Source organism: Stylophora pistillata, chromosome 1, assembly GCF_964205215.1.
Source record: "Stylophora pistillata chromosome 1, jaStyPist1.2, whole genome shotgun sequence".
In the NCBI taxonomy this organism is placed as follows: domain Eukaryota; kingdom Metazoa; phylum Cnidaria; class Anthozoa; order Scleractinia; family Pocilloporidae; genus Stylophora; species Stylophora pistillata.
The window spans coordinates 43515515-43538342 of NC_142519.1; the positions used below are offsets into that span (position 1 = coordinate 43515515).

The window sequence follows — 22828 nt, forward strand, 5'->3', positions numbered from 1 at the left end:
TTGTATTCATCTTCGCATCCATCTCATGTTTAGAATTCCATTTCTTTTCTCAGTTTCTAAGACTTCGTCGTTTATGTAGTGATCACTCTGATTTTTCCCACAAATCAGAGTCAATGTGCCAGTTTTTCGAAAAACATGGCTACCCTGTTTCTGTCATTCAGGCGGGTCACCACCGCGCCCAACTTATTGATCGACAGTCAGCACTACAAACGTCACAGAAGGAAAATTCCGACCGCATTCCATTGACTCTCACGTTTCATCCTCACAAGCACTCAGTTAAATCGATTATTCTTAAAAACTTTAAATTACTTCAAAATGATCCAGAGACTGGCACTATCTTTTCGCAACCTCCACTTATTTCATTCAAACGCGACAAAAACATAGGCAATGCTTTAGTCAGAAGTTCATTCCAAACTAATGACCAACCCGGCACTTTTAAATGTGGTCGCGCACGATGCAAAGCTTGTTCCTTCATTCACAACGCTGAGAAAATATCGGGACCCAAGCGATCCATTAAGATCACCGATCACTTCAAGTGCACCTCCGCCAACGTTATCTATTAACTTGCACTTATTGCAAAAAGTTATACATCGGCGAAACAGGAGGACGACTAGGTGACCGATTCCGAGAACACCTTCGCGACGTGGAAAGGAATGACAAGGAAGCATCTAAACCTGTCGCTAGACACTTCAATTTACCTAATCATTCTAAACAACGTATGGCTATCTGCGGTCTTTGTTTACATTCAGGCAACAGGGAACGCCGCAAAACTCTTGAACAGAAATTAATCTTTCAAATTGGCACTCTTAATCTCACAGGTATCAACGAACGCTTTTTATTCCTTTAATTTATTCGTGTTTTTCTCGTTGCCATGTTCCCACCAATGGCGTAGCTCCGTTTACTGCATATAAAACCACATACAATCCACAATTCCTCCACTCGCTCCGAGGAAGGGCTAACGCTCCAAACGTCAGCTTTTGTATTCGTTACGGTGGCCAATTTACTATTTCAACTTAGTTGATATAACCAATTAATTTTAATTAGTTTGATTTTCCTCGGTTAAGGGTAGTACTGGAAAGAACTACTGTCGGTTACAAGGTCTTTCAACGACTGGTGTTTCGACAACCCTAAAAGGGAATTCGAAGTGTTATCAGAGTTCTGCCAGGATTTGCATCTTTAAGAGTGGTCCTCTGTGATGTTAGCTTTAATTTATTTTAGTACTTGTCGTGCTATGTTGTTTCACCAAATTTTCATTAGTTCTTGAAATCTGATTAAGTGTCATTGCCACGCGATAACTTTCTGGCGATTGCACTTCTGCATGATTGTCTTTAGTGACGCTTATTCTTGCTTCTTTTATGACACACTGATCTCTTCACTGACTTTACAGTCATGAGGGTAAATGTCATTTGAACATGTTTGATTCATGTCATATCTGTTTTCCAAAGGCCAAGATGAGGGCATGGAAATGCGAGTCATCGAAAAAGGTACGAAATATTTACTCATCTCAAGTCACATGGGGGAAAAGTCGCTCCATCGAAACGTAAATAGAGGCTCCGCCCTTTGGTTTCGGCGAGAGAGTGAAAAAATCGTGCCTTGTTAACGAACTACCCCTTGAAGTCGAAGACCCAGATGGGTGAAGAAGAGAAAAACCACATAAAATGACAAGAAATTAAATCCTGTAAACAGCCGTCGGCCTCATTTGAACACAAGGGTAACCCGGTAACCCGCTGGTAACCCGCTGATGTTTAAGAGCAAATGTGGCCAAAAATCGAACATTTTCGAATTATCGCGGCAACAGCTAAAAAACTGATTCAGCTCATATTCTCAAGTTAGGTAGGCCTTACCGTGAAACAAACCACTGCATACTTCGTTTGGCTAAATATCGATCCATTTTCGAGAAAATCGATATTAAGAGAATTCCACCAAAATACCGTTTTAGAAGCTCAAAAATTTTTAGACGAATGTCGGAGCGTCGCGCCACGAATTCAAAGCGCTGGACCATTGAAGAGTACCAAATCTTAAAGAACCACATCAAAAGATGTGTTGACAGCAATTTGAGCAATTGTTGATTCAGTTTGTGTACACAATCTAATTGAATTTATCTCACCTTCAACTTACTTGATTAAAATTGGGTCAGAAGTGACACGTTATCTAAGTACTAAACAAAATAGTCGACTGAAAATCTGGCCTTTGGAAGGCGAAGTGGAATTCTTTTCAAGGAAGGAAGTTTTGGGGAAATGATTCAGCGCGATATCATTAAATTCAAAGTTGGATAAAATGCACCGCTTTGATAGTGCCGTCAGTTAGTCGAAAATGTACATGTCCACACGCAAACTCTACTGTTTTGCATTTCACATCCAAACTACAACTTTTTCAAAAAAATATCCACTTACCCTCTATGTTGCTGTATCACAGTAGAGGATTGAGGTCCTTAAATTGTTGCATCGCTCTCACAATAGCGATATAACTTGGAAGAATAGTTAACACCTCCTGATAACGATTGTTTACTGAGCGTATCTCGGGGTTTCTCTATTCCCATTTCGTTGAAAAGGGAGCTTTGATTACTTTAAGTGAGAGATCTTTGATTAAATATGTCTTCAACCGAACCGCGAACCAAATGTAAGCGGAATGTTGCTAGCTCAGAAACATGTCTCTCACAAAAGGATCGATCTTAAAATGCGAAGTAAAAAAATTCCTTATAGTGCTACTGAGACGAAAATTTTGCATTTTATTTTCCCAATTTTCTGGTGTTAACTCCACATTTAGACCCTAAAATATAAGAATAAGAGTAAGTTTCTCAAATTGGACAACGTTATTCCTTAAAAACAGCATCGCGAAGACATTAAAAATTCTTCCGCTATTGCTCGAATGACACACTGGAGAGCCCAAGAAAATAACTACTGCAGTTTTAGTTGTGACGTCATCGACTCACTTCGACAACGTCGCGAAGGCATGCCTTTACAAGAAATACGCAAAACAAAGCTGGGGAACAATTCTTTCGAATTTTAGTCCTTCTTTCCTGCGGAACGAGAGCAACAACTCTTTCTCGGCATACCAAATTAGCCACGTTTGTTGAGTCGTTGATGTCACTTCCGCTCTCGACCCAGTTTCTTCTTCTTCGCGCGGAGTTCTGTAGTTCGAATAATGGCGGCCGTTTAGATTGCGAATCTACAGGGAAAATAATATTACTTCTCTATGGAGTTTTACCTTAAGATTTGGCAAATTTGTTCCTTAGGGTAAGTCCTTTCAACCTCTGAGGAGAAAAAAAAAGGTGCATTTTTGGTCGCAGTAGCACTTTAAACAAGAGTTTTGTGAGAAGGCGAGTAACTCAATTTGTGCCATTTTTGATGACTGGCGCGGTCAAAAACGGGCCTTTGAAGTGATTTTCGCTTGGAAAAGTTGTTTTAAAATATTTTGAAAAACCAGAGTGGTTTTATTTATTTTCGACTAAGACAGATTCATAGGAAAATTTTGAAAGAAAACGATATTCTGAACCGGAATGCATTTTACCGCTCTTTGAGAGACTGCCTCTCAATGATGTTTAGGACAAGTGAGACGTGCTGACATGAACACCTGAGCTGTGTTCAAACGCTAGTCGTGAGTAACAAAATTTTGTTTCTTTAAGTTTCTGATCTGGATGAGTCGCGGAGAGTTACCCAGTTATTTTAAGTCATATTGCCATTTTGACCCCAATTTACGTGAAAACCCAGCTAAACTACTTCAAATCAGGACGTTGACAAGTTTTTCGTTTTCTTCCCACCGAACATAGAAAGCTCAGTTGACTGTTAAGAGTTCCTTTTTACTTCCTTTTCTATAAAGTTCCTCTATATATCAAAGAAACTTATTATTAAGAACTCGTAGAAACCTGGAGAAAAAGTATTTATAACGAAGTATTCTTCTGTTTTTGTCCTCTTTAAATCACAGGCATGGTGTTATTTATCCTCTATTCATTCATCCGTTTGCTCACTTAGGTTCTGTTGAGTTAATTGCTCAGCTTCAGCAGATGCAACTCGATGCAAGCAAAGCCAATAACAAGACAGACCTAAAAACTGAGTTGAAGGAAATTGCTTCAGACAAGGGCTTCAGAATTGTCAACAATGAAGGATCAGGAAATTGCATGTTTTATGCTTTGTCAGATCAACTGGAAATTGCCATGAGAATCAAAATCAAGCATGACGAATTAAGACAAATATTGGTCCAATACCTCAGAAAAAACCCTAAACTAGTAAGTTGATGTCTTACACTCTGTGTTAACCTCTGTTACTTAAGGAGCACCATAAAGGTTAGATCCACATGTGGGCCAACTGGCCAACACATCACTACTCCTCCTGTTAGGGATAATAAAGATCATAAATACCTTGAAATCAGTGTTTAGAATAAACCACACCGCGCGCTCATCGGTAAGTGATTGGCAAGTGCCATTCACCGTCTTCTGGTATATACGTAAATAATTTTCTACCCCAGTGTCGGTGAAAGTGGTGGATAATTACCTTGCTCCTTTGCCTCGGAAGATACCCACCCCTAATCACCATTTATTTCGAAGAATAAACGTTTTGATACTTCTGGATTGCTCGTAAAAACACGCTGTGTTGTTTAAGCGTTTTGTATAGACCATGTCCGGGTCACGCATGGATTCAAACCTCCCTGTGAAAACTAAAGGCCCTGTCTTGTGGATAAAGAGGCAAACCCAAGGTTTTTTTTTAAATTACTTCGCACTTGAATCTCCCCGAAAAAGGGACAATCCTAATTGGATAACCTTGACTCAGGGTAAGGTGGACACTAGATACTCGATGTTTCAGAATTAAGAGCAAATTCAGGTTGAGACTACTACATCCAAAGCGGATCCTGGTGTTCATTACTCTGGTTGGTTACTATCCGTTCTTACTGTTGTTTGGTATCTCTGTTATTTTCTCATTCAATGACTCCTTCCAACGTACTCAACCCGGTCCAGTGTACCATTAACAATACACTCCAAGTTTCATTCTCTATTTTACTCTTTTCATAGCCGAGTGGAACAGATCTGTTTCACTTCGTCCATGGACATCAATCATGGGCTGATTACTTAACGTACATGGAGCAAGACGGCGCATGGGGTGACCATGTTATTCTATGTGCCGCAGCAAACTGCTACAAAACTTGCATTCGTGTGGTCAGCAGTCTTAACGCTTCTCACGATGTTATCTTACGGCCACAATGTCCTGTTGTCAAAGGCAGGACACTTGTGTTGGGACACATCCGTGAAGTACACTATGTCAGCCTTCACTCCACACAAGGTACAATTCTTTACATTACTCAGTACATGAAGTGCGAGTTTATAATGAGATTTTGTATAATTATCTACATCACCTAAGAGGGAGGGGGTGGCTCTATCGTTCTCTGTTTTAAGCCGCCGTCAAATGATATCTGCCAAGATGACGTCACATAGCAACACTGGAAGTGCTTCGCTAAGTTTGCTCAGTAGAGCTTGAAGACAGCTAACAAAGAAAATACCATTACAGGCTCCTAGTGGGTTATTATTGACTAATTTTCAATGAGTGTACAAGCTTTGTCATTTATATTGTAAATTTAACAATGTACTGTCTTGTAAAAATGTTTGTTTGTAATTTCACCAAATACAATTCGGGACGAGAGCGGCTGACCGCTATATTTACTTCCGTGCGTATCAAAATAAACCAAAACTTGCACCGTTTTTTCTCTAGGCTTTGAACAAATCGGCCTCAAAAGAGGTTTTACTTCTTACAGTATTCATTTAGGTTTATACCCATTGCTATTTGGGGCGAATTACTAAGTCATTTTTCTCCTCAATTCTTTTAAGTTTGAAGTTGTCGTTGTATTACATAGTGGTGAGCCACGATTATATTCTTATCATGTCTGCTAGTATTGTAAAGACCTTGATATGAGCCAAAGATTCTAGTTAATAAGCTTGCTGGCTTCTGATTATCTTTTTTGCTTGTGGCCCTTTCTTTCAAAACGCTCTCACTACTCCTATGATTAATTTCTCCGGGCTTGCATTGGAAATTGCTGTTATGGCCAGAGTGTTGACTTGTGTCTTAATCCTTTAAGAGGAAATATATGGTGGCGAAAAATCGAACAGTTTCGAGATAATTGTGGCAACAGCCAAAAAATCGTTTCGGTTCATTTTTTCAAGTCAGGTGGGCCTTACAGTGAAACAAACTAATGCATACTTCGTTTGGACGAATATCGATTTATTTTCGAGAAAATCAATAACAACTGAATTCCGCCAAAATGCCGCTTTAGAAGTTCAAAATCTCAGACGAACCTCGCGCCACCAATTTAAAACACTTGGACTGATAACAACTACCAAATCTTGAAAAACAACATTGAAATTTAGGTTCTTCATTGTTTGTATGCACAGTCTACTTTTTATTAGTATTTCTGCTTATCATCATTATTTTTTAAGTTACATGTATCATCATGGAAAAGAAAGACTTTTACCCACTATAATCACTAAAAAGTATTAACAGAAATTATGATAAAATGCTTAAAAATGGAAAAAAATGCGTCAAATGTCTAGTAAAAATTTATGAAAAGCTCATGGATACACCGCAGACTTCGGTTAGTAAAAACTCAAGATTATTTCCAAAAAAATATAGTTAATAAAATTATTATACGAAAACTCCATAAACAGAATAATCGACTGAGAATCTGGCTTTTGGAAGGCAAAGTGTAGCTCTTTCAAATAATCATCACCAGGGGGTGTTGACTATATCCTTCCAAGTTATATCGCTACTTTGAGAGTGATCGCTGCAACATTTTCAGGACTACAATCCTCTATTGGGATACATCAACATGGAGGGTAAGTAGATTTTCTGTTGAAAAAGCTGTAGTTTCGATGTAAAATGCGAAATCACCGTGTTTGCGTGTAGATGTGTACATTTTCTGCTAACTGATGGCACCGTCAAATCAGCGCATTCCATGCAGCTTAAAGATTTTATTAAATCGCGCTGAGCCATATCCCCAAAAATTCCTTCAGAGATCGAACAAAAGTACACTTCGCCTTCCAAAAGCCAGATTCTTAGTCGATTATTTTGTTTAGCACATAGTTAAATAACGGGTTACTTCTGACCTATTTTTGATCAAGCTGGAAGATGATCGGATAAATTCAATTAGATTTTGTAAATAAACTATCAAGAATTGCTCAAATTGCTGTCAACCTATCTTTTGATGTTGCTTTTCAAGATTTGGTACTTTTCATTGATTCAAGTGACTGTTTTCTATTCGCGGCGCGACTCTCCAAGATTCGTCTGCAATTTTGAGCTTCAAAAACGGCATTTTGTTGGAACTCAGTTATTATGGATTTTCTCGAAAATAAGTCGATATTCAGCCAAACGAAGTATGCAGTGATATATTTCTCATTGAGACCTACCTAAAAAATGTGTGACCATGAGATATTCGGAAAGAGTAAAAGCAGAGCGCAAATTACTCATGATAGAGAAGTTACACGATACGGTTACCAAATGCAAAACGCACAACGTGGCTTATTCAAAAAATCTGGCGATCTAGCGAACCAAAGCCACGAGAGGGAGCACTTTGTAATCTTATTACCTTTTTGTGTTTTCTTTCTCGAACACAGTACAAAATCAAGAAGAAGTGGGGAGCGTTGATGACAGTGAGGACGAGTTGCAAGAAGAACGGATAGAGAGGGAACAACGGGCAGGATCAGGCGAAGACAACGAGGAACCCGATGAACTGCAGCAAGTTGAGCCTGAACAAGACGAAGAACCAAAACAAGCCCAAGACGAACTTACTGAACAGCAGCAAGTTGAGCCTGAACGAGACGAAGAACCAAAACAAGGCCAAGACGAACATACTGAACAGCAGCAACTTGAACGAGAAAACGAAGAACAAAAACAAGGCCAAAACGAAACCAGTGAACAGGAGCAAGTTGAATTTAAACGAGACGAAGCACCAAACGATGACCAAGAACAACCCATCACAAAGCTGGAAGCTGGACCTGGTCATTCAAAGGGACATAGAGAAGTAAGTGAACAGCAGCCAGAAGACCATGAGCTTAACAAAGACCATGAAAATCCTGAGCGTGAGCAAGATGAAACTGCTGAAGAAAGGCCAGAAGGGGAAGGCCAGGAATCCAAACAGCAGCGTACTCAAAAAGAAGAGGAAAAAGTACTGAAATTCGACCATGGGCTAGAGGGTGGTGCTAAAAAAGAGAAGTCGAAAAGAATTCAAAAAGAAAGCGAACAGCAACCAGAAGGAAATGAGCCAGATGAACAAGAGCAAGAGCTGAAACATGAAGAAACCGAAAACCAGCAAGTTGATTCTGATCAAGGAGGGCGAGAAAAAGACCACAAAGGTCCAAAACAGGTAGAAATTGAACAAGAGAAACCAAGAGGAGTGTGTGAGGAAGCAAACCAAGTTCAACTGCATGACAAAAAACAGCATTCAAAACGAGATAACGAGGACTCCCAACATCGGGGTGAGGAGTCTATGGAAGATGAATCACCACGACACCAGTAGATTATGGACGAAGGTATGTTTTACGCGGCCTCCGTTTCCGCAAATATCTAAAGTTTTGGGGAATTAATTTTTCGTTCATCACGTTAGGTGGAGGAAAAACTTTTTCGTTATTTCAGAACTTATTGTTATTTTTTTTTCACGGTAACAATGTGTAACTGAAGTGTCTTGATAATTAGTTACTTTTATTCAACAGTGCAAGACGAAGAAGATAATATGGTGCTGGACACACGTTTGTAACTGGTAGCACTGACTTATCAGGTCCTTTTAGTTCTAATTATTGCAATAGAAGTAGAAAGATTACATACTGTCGTGTCATAGAAATAGTACATTTACTTAACCAAGAACATTTTCAGAAAAAATGATCGAAAAAAAGAATCAAAGTAACTAACTCGCACTCGTGATGTTTGTTCGGCACTGCTTGATAGTCAAGGTTGTCCGAAAGGGAGGGAATTTGGTATGCGGAATAAGATCTCGTGAAAGCATACTGACACTTATATTGCGCCGCCCGTGTTGTCAGAAGTTTCCGTAACTTACCTTATTCCAAATTTAAGTTTACAAATACTTACAAACATGACTTAACTATTAACTCAGCATCCAGCTGCATGTATTACTCATTATTTATTGACTTAAGTCCTAGTGTATTATTTACTAGGTGGCTTCTTTGTTATGACAATGCTAAGCCACTAATCGTATTTACCTCACCGCAAAGATGTATTAAGCGCACAGGTCAGATAATGCATGTTCATCTGCCTCATTTATTTACTCACATTAAGTTAATTTTGTAGGAGCTTGAACAAAAATTAAAAGAAAGAAAATGTATTACAAAAGTATAACCCAAGTGAGTATGTTGTTGAATGTTCTTTAAGTTATTGTCAAGCCATTTAGTGCCTAATTAAAAAAAAAATTAATAATATTTCATCTCTCAGTTTTTTTTGTTGTTGTTGTTGTTGTTATCTAATAAATGAACCATCCTGGAGTTTAATACTTTAAACACAATCTCATAGCTGAAAGGTAACTTTGAAAACATTTCAGCTGTTTAAGGACTGTTCAAAACGATTTCAATCAGATTTGTCGGTGGAATGATCAATCGACCATACGGGAAGTGAACCTCCAAAAGAAAGGCTGAGGTTCAAACAGAGAAACTATAGTGGGAGTACGAGTTTAGCGGAACCTCGATTTAACGAACCTCTATTTTACGAAGTCCTCGGTAGAACGAACGATACTTCAGTTTCAGCCCGGCTCAAGTTACAGTAAAATGTATACCACAGAACCTAGATGTAACGAGCCAATTTCCCCAGTCCCTTGGCACTTCGTTAAATCGAGGCTCCACTGTAGAATGTAAAGATTCCATCAACAAGCTTTTTTGTCTCTCCTTAAATTTTAAAGGAAGATCGTGCTCTGTGGTCTCCAAGTGTCAGTCTTAATTCCCTGCTCAGTGTCGCTTCTGACTTTCCCCGTGGAGTTTCAAAAATCTTCCATTCCGCCCTAGGTACAAATAATTGGAATTAGTCTTTTAGTAATTTCTTTTTTCCGGTTATAGGTAGTTAGCACTTTAACTAGTCTCCCGTAAAATTTCTCTCTTCAATTAAATTATCAGTTAAAAAACCGTACATGTCCAATACACAAACAGATTCTGACGGTTGTCTGATGAAACATAAGTCTGAACGCGAGATAGAAGCATGAGTCGGCAGACAGAAGGGCTGGAAATCCTTGCAAAACACTACACTAGTCTTTTAATAATAAATAATGTTACCGTGGATGAATTGGAAATAGGTTTTACGACTGAAAGACCAAGTACGAAACTTCATTATTGGAGTTTAACTGGTGTTATACCGTTGCTATGAAATTGCTTAATTGCTTATTGTCTCGACACATTTCCTGTGGTGCTGGCAGGGAGAATTTGTGTAGCAATCAAGAGCTTCTTTAGTTGGTGATCATTTCCTTAATTCTCCTGACCTTGATGTGTGATTCAGGGATGATATTGTAAGGAGAAATTAGTAACTGGTCACTCTTGGGTTTAAAGGGTTTATGTTTGCAGAAGAGTGTGCAAACATTCAGACTGAAACAATGGAATGGGAGTTCTTAAATTGTCGTTAAATTTTGACTTAGAAAAGTCAGGTATAAAAACTTCCAAAAAAAGGAGTCAATGAAGACTTCAAAGAAGAACTCGAAAAAAAGTGTTTCATTCCAAAAAATTATACAAGCACTTCAACACAATTTGGAACACATACCTGACAAATAATTGGCTTGCGGCGGTGACAGAGCGACGTTCTTGAGGACGAGGAGAGATTCAGTGACTGAGTTTACACCTAGCAAGATCTTCCGGAGCTTGTGAAGCATTCTCGCAAGAATTTGAGCCATCTACACTGAACAGCCTTCAACGAGGCGAGTTTGGTGGAAAAATGCAGAAATCACTCAAACAGTACAAGGTAAATACGTTATGAAGTGTCATCTTGAACTCTGATTCCTCCAACAAATGAGGCGAATATTTGAACTTCAACGCGATATTTGCATTTTTAGCTTACTTTGTGTTTGCCTCCACGCGATGAGATTTCAAAAACAGTTTTTTCGGCGTAAAAGGTACTACTCTTGTTATCATACTCATTTCGTTTGTTGTGTACAATACCCCTTCATTAACCTGAAAGTATGTTCCTCACGTGCAGGTTCACGTGCACTTGTCACCGCACGTTTTGTTGACTCGTGCAACTCTTCCCGCGGCCACTCGATAGAATGCCTGACAGATTTCATGGATGTCTCTGCAAGAAGATATGCCTGGACGTAAGGAACAAAGCAAAAACGTTGAAGAATTTCAATGCCTTCTGAAGGCAAAGTCCAACATCATATCACAACCTAGTACCTCTTCGCGTCAATTGAACAATGATCGAAAGTAAAGGTGAGGATTCTGACACAAATGCAGAGAGCGCCGAGGTGAGTCTGCGTGATGTTCTATCATTTCATCGCTCGAAACGATCCTTCAAAAGCTTCAGTACCTTAAAAACCTAGCTCGCGATAAACAGGGCATGCGCGTTGCTAGGGATTTTTGGGCTGAAGTTTTTTGTTTACGAAAGCACTTTGTGGGTAAGTAAGCTATGCCTTTCTCGAGAGGTCGATTATAGAAGTAGACAAACTGACCTCAGAAAGACATCATTTGCATGTTTAATATGACCATTCAAAGTACAAAATGTGGAGTTTTAGGAAACAAACAGCATTTCCTTGTCATTTACTTTTTAATATGTAGTCAGGTATGGTGCATTTTAAAAGGGGTGCAGTGCATTACTATGGCTAACTTTGATTGCAGAAAGAGGAAAGTGGAAAAGGAGCATGCATATATTTGTCCTCAGCAAAAAGTTCAGATTCAACAACAATCATCTACAAAAAGCTGGAGTCCTTAGGGTTTGCTGTTAACAAGGAATCAAGCATTGCATCAGCTGGGAAGAAAACAAATTCATAAAGACTATCAAGTAAGTGTCATCTTTTTAAGAAGTGACTGTCTCTTTTAACGTGAGTGGCCAGACTAAGTATAATTATAAACACGTTAATTTTTTATGTACATGAAGAAATTATGCGCTTCCAATTGGCTGCAAGTGAGTGCATTTTTCATGTAACACAAATGTAGAATTATAAACAAGTGCAAAGTTGTAACACAAGACAGTGTTAAATCACAAATGGTCGTGTGTCTTGACGCTCTTTGATGCTTTTTTCATGTAAATTGCTGATAAGTAATAACATGATTTCTCATGCACTGTAGCATTAGTTAAATTAAGCACTTGAAAAGTTTTCAAAGACTACAAATTACACTTGCTTTATGTTCTCTTGTAAATTAATTTTGTTTTCTGTGAAGAATTTATTTGTGCTTGATTAACACCAAATTACTCTCACTTGAAAATGTCATTACCTGAACATGATTAATTCAAAATGCTGTAGCCTTGGATTAAATTTAAGAAATGACTAAGTCTTCTGGGCATTTCTTATGATCAACATAATGATTTACTGAAGTCCTGAGATTTTTCTCCTTTTTTGAAACAGTGTGTGAATTGGTAATTTAAAGATTTCCTATTGTGGACTGTAAACAATTAGTGATAATATAGAGGCTAATTTGCACTGCCCTTTTAAGGCTTTAAAGCCCTAAATATTTCTGAACATTGTTGTATTTCATCTTTCTTAACGTTCCAAAATTTGTCACTCTGTATTTTGTGTTACTTGCTTCGATCCCCAAAACTAATAAACATTCTCTCTCCCTTAGACAGTTATAGCCTCTATGGCTTCTTTGATGAACCCTGTTTTGTTTCAACAGATCACCAAAGGCATGTAATGAGCACACACCCATTATGTTTATTTCCTCTGGATGCAGGCTTTCAGGTAAACCTGTCCCTTTCTCCTTGGTTACTGGACCCCTGTCAGGTAAACTTGTCCCTTTCTCCTTGGTTACTTATATCACAATGGTTACTGGCCTAACCAGCCTTCCCTTATTCATTCTCACAGACTGAAACCAATTATATGAGTTCATGGAGACAGAGCCAGCCTCACTGACCAGTGCTTTAAGAACTGAGGCCCTTAAGAAATCTAAATATTGTTCAAAAGAAATCCCAAGAAAAAGAGAGTAGTCAAAAATGTATTGTTTATTGTACCTGTAATGATAGAGCTATGTCACTGAAACTCAAGAAGAAATTAAATCAGGTCAGTGATTTTCCATCCCTTCTAGTAATCCTTAACTTACATCGGTTAATGGAGTCTGTAGCAAATGATGGGAAAATGTGGTGTATTGCTTACCTAAAACAACAACTTCACAAAGTCAGGTACATATATACAGATATATCTTAATTGCCCCTTCTGAGTCGGCTCAAAGGTTTCTCAGTCTTTTAATATGTTGATTATGATAATTATAGCTAGACATGCAAATTAATACTTTAGTAGAAAGCAATGTAACTTAAAAATATAGCTTTTTTACCAAAGGTAACTCAGCTATGAGTTTCCTAATTGACCACTGAAAGATTGAACCATTTGAACTATTCTCAAAAATAAATTTGATCCTACTTTGTAAATTCTTTGCAACACTATAATGTAGTATGTTATTTTTGTGAGTTAATTAACTTACAGTAAAAGTTCTCTGTTGCAGTTGTGTCATAACTAAATTTAGAAATTACCCCTAGATTCTGTGAGATACTTGATGCAAGAGCAGTGCATTGATGAGCTTGTGTTCAAATGCTTGACACTGGAATGTGATTTTGGAAGTGCAGTAAATCGCCTGATAACACAACCAGGACAATTTGCTGGTATCTATCATGAAGCATTTGGGGAATTCATGCTAGCTTTTTTTCAGTTAAATTAAATGTCTCACATTATAGTCAGAGTTATAGGGAATTTTGGATGGTGTAATCTGCCTGAATTGCTCTTTAAATAGATTAACTTCCAAAAAAAAGACAAATTGAAAATCAAAGGAAAAAAACCTGGATAGTAGTCAAATTGAGATGTGTTGTGTATTTAGATCGATTGCTTAGAATAACTAAGCGATGGAATTAACTGCAAGCAAATCAAACCACTAATTAACAGTTTCTTCGATATGTACTCTATAATTATTCTGTAATCTATTTACTTCTACACAAGACATACCTCAGTATAATACTCGCTCATCATATTCTGGTAACTACTACTAATCATTCTAGGTTCAATCATCATAAGAACTCTTTTTCCATTGTTGGTGCTAAAATTTGGAACAGCATTCCCGAAAGCTATCAGAAACTACCAAAGCACAATGTCATGTTCAAAAAGAATATTCAAGCATTACTGTTTGAAACTCTAGAAACTCTGGACAGTTATGCTGACACTAGTACTCTTATTTCTGAATTAAAAAAAGGCATCTTAATGACAACTCAATCATAAATTATAATTCAATTACCTCAGTATAATACTCGCTCATCATATTCTGGTAACTACTACTAATCATTCTAGGCTCATTCATCATAAGAACTCTTTTTCCATTGTTGGTGCTAAAATTTGGAACAGCATTCCCGAAAGCTATCAGAAACTACCAAAGCACAATGTCATGTTCAAAAAGAATATTCAAGCATTACTGTTTGAAACTCTAGAAACTCTGGACAGTTATGCTGACACTAGTACTCTTATTTCTGAATTAAAAAAAGGCATCTTAATAACAACTCAATCATAAATTATAATTATATCTTTCTTCACTTTTTATCTCTTTTTTTTCCTCTTTTGACAAATAATGTATTTAAAATCGACTTTTTTAATGTCTTCAATTAGTATGTCGTGTTTGTTTGTCCTTAACATTGCCCGCCTAGATTAGCTCGCTATTTGCAGGCGGTGTTTATTGTAAGTAATTGTTTTGGAAGACCTAATAAACTTGTAAACTTGTAACTTCTTCTCTAATGAATGGTGGCTCATTTTGTGAAAAATGTTTGTTGTGGCTTTCAGTTTCTCCCTGGACATACAGCCTTTTTGTGATGGACACTAAATTAATATAATCAAGCAGTGAAGCTGTGTGCATGATGATAATGTTGTTGGCAGAGCAATACACAATTTAGTCCCTTTCAGAAAATTGTAATACTTCTAATCACTTCTGAGAATTTTATGTCATTTATAACCTAGAGTTGACTTTAATTTGACTTCATTTCCCATTCATTTTTATTTTAACTGAACATGCAATATAGCCCTTTGCACTCTGGTGAATACTTGCACACTTTGTAAATTAATAAACCAAAATATCATTCATGAATGCTAGATAATAATTTGATAGCTTTACAGGGGAGACATTGTCTGAAATTTCTTCAAAATGTTGTTGCAGTCACTCCCAAATCAAAGAGGCGTGTCACTGTAAGGAAAAGGAAATTTGACACAGCTTTTCTATCATTAAGGAACAACTACAAGGTATGATATTTGATTATTGCTATGGAACAAACTTGGTTGTCTAACTCAGTGATCTCCATTGTGTGAACTCCAATAATATCAGTCTATTATTAACTAAAACGATAAGCTGACATGTTTTTGGTCATTTATTTTTCTAAAGATCAACATTAAATAAAAGTGATACCACTGGACTGAAAAGAAAGAAACCTAGGTCTATGGGTTTGACTTTCCTTGAACAAAAAGAACATCACTTGGACAAGGAAAAGAAAAAATAGTCAGAAAACTAAGAGCTGCCACTCTTGAAGCATCTTTCATAAAAGTGTCTATCCAAAAGGGGGACGGTAAGGGCTGTAAGTCTGATTTTGAACTGACAGTACTTTACATGTGGCTATTAGTTCCCAGTATCCAAGAGTGATGAGAACCTATTTCCAGCTTATGATGCTCAGGCCAATAACACTATGTGCGACCAGCTTTTTGGTTGCTAATAAGCATCCACCACTTGCAAAGGCCCCTGAGATAGTCAAATTCTGGCCTTTTAGGGCAACTCTGTTGCATTCCCAGGCAAACAAGACTTTAATTTGTTCAATGGCTGGCATGGATAGAGACAGTTAAAACTCAAAGATTGCGTTTCAATAGGCAAGTACAAGAAGAAAAAACTTAATTGTATGCTTATTCAGATGTCAACGATTAATATTTGGTGCACAATATCATCCATCTGTAACCCTTTTAAGGTTGAATTTCTCCATGCCATATTGACATTTAGATCTTGGGAGAGAAAAGGTTAAATTTTCTGCAGGGATCATGATACACTTTTGGAAAGCCAGTCACCATTAATTTTACAAGCCCAAAGCCAGAATTCATCATAATTTTAATCTGAAGAATGATTATTGTGATGCTACATGTGCTGTAGCAGCTGCTGCAGAATCATTCCTTTCTTTTTTTAAAACAGCTTGTTAATTATTATGAATAGCTGATTACAACTTTTGAGAAATGGAATGCAGGGGTTTGAATAATTATTAAATATCTACCTATCTGGTCAAATATAGAAGGCGAATCACAAAGTCATGGCACTGGTTGTGGCAGCTTGTGCCAAACTGTGATCCATATGCAGACAAGGCCACTGTATTTTAGATTGTGTGTTGCATCTTTTCACCACTCTGGAATTACCATGGTCCCCTCTTACAACAGACCTCAACAACGACCTCTAAAAACTTCACCCAAGCATCCCGGGGTTGTAAGATTGCATGCAAACGCGTTTTATTTTTCGACCACGGCTAGGCGGGCTACCTCACCGACCTGGGGTTCTCCACCTCCGTGTAAGCAGGCCTTAACTCACAAGTCTATCCGTGACCTGTGACCGTGTGAATGACGCTCAATTCGTGCACCTAAACGTCATCATCATCACTTTGCAAGAGAATTTCAACTCTCAGCAGATATTCTCTTTTATGTCATCATCATCGTTATCATTATTAGTTAATTTCACTACTCGGTCCGTCAAAATCAAATATGGAAGAAAATTCAATTCACTGGAATTATCGCTTTATTACTCAGTAGCTTATCGACTAAAAGTTCATCTCTTTACCTGTCTGTCTCTTTTTTCTTTTGGTTAAATTCCAAGGAAGGAGAATCTTAGCAATTTTAAAGTGGACAATGATCGACATTATTTTCTGCTGCCTTTTATTACCTATTTAATAATATATCTATATTCATTTCGTAGAGTATTTCTGTCAGAATAAAGACCATCGTTAATGTCGGGAGCGGGAATATGAAAGTCATACCAACCTTTAAGCTAGTTCATGGATTGCTCTGTTTCCTGTGGTGCTTGTTAGAAAGTGTCCGTGATCGGTATCTTTGCTCCCCAAATGCAAACTCAGTTTATACTAACGCGATAGCTTTCAATTGCTCGGCTTCGACTGCCTTGCTGTGAGCAGTTTCTCTTTGCTTCATTTAGGCAGGCATATATTTTTTATGATATTCGATGTAGTTCATGGCAAGGGAATTACTTTCTTACGAGCGCATTTTTCTCTAAGCCTTTTAGGACTCAGTGAGCGTGGAGAAGTCAGCAATAAAACACTTGCAAACAAGTGCGTGTTAAATTTTTTTCCAGTCTCTGGCTAAACAAAGCGTTAAAAAAAATTGACACGTGTAGACATTCAAGAGGAAGAGAACACACTTACAAGAAAAAAAGCATGGGCCGTATATATTTACAGCAACACTTTTTCACCAGAAAGTTTCAATGGAAAGTTACCTCTCCACACATTTTTCCAGTAAAAGGAGCTTATTAAAGACACTTCATAGGAAAGTTGTTGAAGAAAAACTTTGCGTAAATCCTTAACCATTGTCCTTGACAAATCATCTTGCACGCTTTTTTCAATTCATCATTAAACTACAGGTGCACTCTTTAAAAATTTATTTGTTAAAGTCCTTCCAGATCAAAAGCTCAGTTATAATCGCCACCTACTCTACCCTGAAAGGTTTGCAATAGAAAATGTATCGAGGACAAAGCGTGACAGAACCAAATATAAGTTGTCCGTTAGAAATTTATCGAAAATGGCATCATGATGCTTCTTAACTACTCAGATGGAAAATCCTAACATGGACTAACCCTTTGATTTTTTTCTCTCTGTTAAGCATTAACCACACGATATTTTTACGATTATTTTAGACATTCAAAATACTTCCTTCGAAATATAACGCGATTCAAGTCATGTCCCTTCTCTCAATATCGGTCATGATCATAAAGTATGGCGAGAAATCAATTGTATCAATGAATGGATCCTTCAGTTTGCGCAAAGATTTCTGGGATCGCCACGGGACAACCATTGTAAGTTGCTACAAGGAGAGATTTGGCGAAAGGTTGCTTTGACAAAAAAAAAACATTTTGTAGGTAGATAATGATAATAACAATAAATTAAAACTTCTATGGCGCGGGAATCATAGGGATATGTTCTCTCGTGCTTTGCAATCTTGCAATCAGCAGTGATATTATACTTGCGCTTTAGAATCAGCAGTTATTTTTATAATAATTAAATTTAAAATGTAACTCATAAAACTAGGTAAGCTCAGAACTAGATAGAACTATTGGATTAGGCTATAAGCCTTTTGGAATGGGTGAGTTTTAAGAACTCTTTTGAAAGATTGTACATTATTTGCACAACGGATGGTATTTATTTCATAGCGCTGATGCAGCCGCGGTAAAATATCAACGGGTTTTAACCGTTTTTTTTTTTAATCATAAATGGATTAAGATAATGTGGTACGAGGGAAATTTAAGTTGTTTTTTCTAATAACCACGAAATATGTTATAAAACATACCAGTAACGGTTTATGGTGAAATCATCATGACATAATGGTCTCGAAGTATTTCAAACTCAGCCATACATCGCTAGGAAATTACTTAATAACGTCTTTTCAGTTATATTTATGTGTCTGAAGCCTGTTTTCGTACTTTGCAACATCAGTTTTGATGACTGAGGATTGGCGTGAAAGTTTGAACAAAGGAGAAACCGTCGCAACTGTATCAGTAGATCTCAGCAAAGCGTTCGAAAGCGCAAACCATGATTTACTGTTGGCTAAAATACGAGCTTACGGTTTTTCTGAAGCAGCTACAAAATTGCTGGGTGAATACCTAAAAGATCGTCGAGAAAGAGTTAAGATTGAAGGCATATGTTCTGACTGGAGAATAGTTAAAGCGGGGGTTCCACAGGGTTCTTTACTTGGTCGACTTTTGTTCAATATCTTCATAAATGATATTGATTATTGTACATCTAATATGGCACTGAGATTATATGCTGATGATACCACCAGCTATAATTCATCTGATGCTTTTTCGATAGCATTCCAGTTTATGGTTAACCAAGACTTGTTAACCCTTATTACATGGTTTAAACAAAATTATCTCTCTATTAACTATACAAAGACTCAGGCCTTGATTCTTGGTTCTTCGACATATGAATATGAGATCCAAATTAGTGGCGTCAAAGTAGATGTTAAACCCACTTTGAAAATCTTGGGCGTCAGCTTGGAGATATAAAAGGCTTACCTTTAAGGAGCATATCACTGAACAGCTTAAGAAAGTTTATTCAAAGACTGCTGCCTTAAAAAGAATTTCCCGATTCATATCAGCGAACACTATGATACTATTATATAAAGCATTCATTGTCCCACATTTAGAATATTGTGGCATATTATTTATTGGTCTTGGCAAACTGCAGGCCAATAGACTTGAAGACGCTAATGATTTCATTTTGAGAACGTTATTTAAAGTTAAAAATAAATTTTAGAATTAGTTAAATCGAGTATTTTAAGACGGCGTAGGTATTGTATCAGACATTGATCTTGATATTTAAATGCCTTAATTCTATTGGTCCTAGTTATATTACTGACTTTTTAAATTTAAGACATGTAGGCTATAATCTCAGAGGTCAAGGCAGTAATCTGGCTCAACCTCATTTTAATCCTGAGTGGCTGCATAAATCTTTCTCCTTCACTGCCAGTAAGCTATGAAATAAGTTACCTAAGGAAGTTAGGAAAAGTCGTCCCCGTCCGCGTCGATATTTGTACTCCGATTTTTCCGTGAGAAAGAAACATAGTCAACACAAGAGTTTCAACTTTTCCGTTCTCCTAAAACATGGAAGGAAACCAAACTGTTTTTTTTTTTTTTTGCTTGCTTGCGTCAATCACGCGCATTCGCCATCAGATCACCACTGGCTTTTTTACTGTGTTTACGCGCAGTTTAATTTCGATGTGAAAATGAATGGGAGGGTTATAAAATAAATAAACCCCGTTCTGGCTTGTTGGTATGTCGGTTGATAATGTCCTTGGCTGAGAGATTGCCCTTAAAATTTCATATTTCGGACAATCTCTCAGCCGCGGACATTATCAGCCGACATACCAGCCGCCCGAAGGGGTTTATTTACTAAGTATTTAGCACGTGCACGTTCTTACGAGCTTTGTCGTAGGCTCTTTTGTGTTCAACGTGAATAAATAAACTCACTTACTTACTTACTTACTTCCTTACTCACCTCCCTCCTCATAAGTCTTGGAATTAGTGCAAAGCGTGGTCGAGGAGACATAGAAGTCAGTAGAAATTACAAGTACAAAAACGATGCGGGAGATTAATTTTGGACGCCACCATCAACGATAGTTCCGTTGAACTTTTTAATAAATTATGCTGGTTACCTATTGATGACATTGTACGCTTTAGAAAACTTTGTATGCTACATAAAGTTAGCCAAGGTCATTGTCCTGAATATTTTCGTTCATATTTTAAATATGTCAGATCTACTACACGGTTATTGTACTAGATCTGCTATCTTCAATGATGTTCTAGCACCATCTTATAAAGGAAACTCAGGGCTTAGAACTTTCCACTCAAGTGCACGTAGGCTATGGAATAAACTAGGAAACTCTTTTAGAAACATAACTTCCCACTCAAATTTTAAGATAACGTCACTGAAAAATTTTATTAAAGAAAATACTTAATAGAGCATTTTAAGATCAGTAGGACGTTTTAAGTACAATTTTTAGTATTATGAATTTTTTATTAGGTATTTTTATATTAAGTAGGATTTGTTGGGGGCCATTATGTAAACTACCGGGTAATCGGTAACAATGTATTCTACCATCGATAAATAAAGTGTTTGTTTGTTTGTTTGTTCAACGAATCGGAACTGATACTAAACCGGGCGGGACGTATTGTTAAGTTAAGAGAGGATGATAAAGACACTTTAACCATCTTCTCCAAACATAGAAAACACTTAACTTCCGACTGGCCTGGCCGTAAGAATTACATTTGCTCTTATCCGGCTCATCAGGGGTTGAAAAAGCGACTTAGTCTCCCCAGGCGTGTTAATGCAAAAATATCCGCAGAATTATTTGTTGAGTTCAAGGAGATTGTTCCTATTGGAGCAGGTAAGTGAAGACTTCTCTTTATACATTTAGTTAATTTTCGCGTACTCACTTGTTGTTTAGGTTATGGGACGTCTGATACGTGCGGTTCATTGCATTGTTCTTTCGTGTGCAAGTAATTTAGTTTTTAGAGGCATGTAATATTGAGCCAAAGTAAACAGCACAAAACCATATGAAGGTGAATCACTAATAGTACACGAGTTAAAAACATATATGCCAATAGAATAAAAGACGCTGATAGAATAAAGCGAAGTTGATAACGTTCACGCTTATCAAAAACCAATCTTATCTAACAGTTATTTTAAAGTTGCTGTTTGCGCGCGTGCCATATGGAGCCGCTCTGCGAATTATGTCACATATAAAAATTGGACTGATGAGAGTATTATCAGTTATATACGGTGGCTCTCAAGGACCATCCACCTACAAATATTTTCATGACTTTATCGCGCGATAAGTTTTGCTGAGCTCATTCATTCAAAACATTTGCAATCAACATTATCGCGCGATAGAACAACTTATGGCGCGATAGAACAACTTATAGCGCAATAGAACACTGTATCGCGCGATAGAACAACTTATCGCGCGATAGAACAGCTTATCGCGCGATCGAACACTGTATAGTGCGATAGAACAACTTATCGCGCAATAGAACAACTTATCGCGTGATAGAACAACTTATCGCGCGATAGAACAACTTATCGCGCGATAGAACAGCTTATCGCGCGATCGAACACTGTATAGTGCGATAGAACAACTTATCGCGCAATAGAACAACTTATCGCGCGATAGAACAACTTATCGCGCGATAGAACAACTTATTGCGTGTAGAACAACTTATAGCGCGATAGAACAACTTATTGCGCATAGAACAACTTATCGCGCGATAGAACAACTTAACGCGCGATAGAACAACTTATCGCGCGATAGATAATATCGCGCAATAATTTTATTACTAGCTCCCATGGCCCCACGACCATTAGCACGTGGTCACATACATAGCAAGATGGAGGACCAAGTTGCGAACGTGAGTAATTGTCCAAGAAATAAAGACCTTTATTCTTCATTTCTGAGCAAGAGACGGTAATCTTTGGGTTAAATTAGATTATATTTCTATGCTTTCTACGCCTTGTATTCATAAACAGTTTTTCACCTTATACACCTTATATAGTTTAAAAACGTATCCCTACACCTTATATTCATAAACAATCTTTCAAATATAGAGCAATAAAGTCCCTCTCTTATTTTTAACCCCACTTAACAAGATAGCATAGCAAAGTAATTTTATTTAATCCAAAGATTACCGTCTCTTGCTCAAAAATCTAGAATAAAAGTCTTTATTTCGTGGACAATTACTCACCTTCGAAACTTGGTCCGCCATCTTGCTATAGATGTGACCACGTGCTAATGGTCGAGGGGCTATGGGAGCGAGTAATAAAATTATCGCGCGATAATATTATCTATTGCGGGATAAGTTGATCTATCGCGCGATGAGTTGTTCTATCGCGCGATGAGTTCTATCGCGCGATAGTACACTCTATCGCGCGATAAGTTGTTCTAT

The 22828-nt window shown here is 37.5% G+C and overlaps 1 protein-coding gene and 1 long non-coding RNA gene across 2 annotated transcripts in view; both read left to right on the plus strand.

The window, feature by feature from the left end:
• The window catches only part of LOC111336464 (uncharacterized), a 42117-nt gene extending 32793 nt beyond the window's left edge, over positions 1–9324 (plus strand). Inside the window, exons 16-20 of the mRNA XM_088758219.1 lie at positions 1446–1484; positions 3972–4225; positions 5006–5273; positions 7595–8509; positions 8690–9324. Coding sequence (XP_088614345.1) covers positions 1446–1484; positions 3972–4225; positions 5006–5273; positions 7595–8496 — 1463 coding nt within the window. The 3' untranslated portion in view covers positions 8497–8509; positions 8690–9324. The remainder of the gene's footprint in view (positions 1–1445; positions 1485–3971; positions 4226–5005; positions 5274–7594; positions 8510–8689) is intronic.
• A 1937-nt stretch (positions 9325–11261) lies between these two features.
• Positions 11262–21713, plus strand: LOC148742680 (uncharacterized). Its single transcript, XR_016000471.1, has 5 exons — positions 11262–11424; positions 11795–11957; positions 12791–13769; positions 15299–15381; positions 21177–21713. It is a non-coding gene; the product is annotated as an uncharacterized LOC148742680 (long non-coding RNA).
• The last annotated feature ends 1115 nt before the right edge of the window (positions 21714–22828 follow it).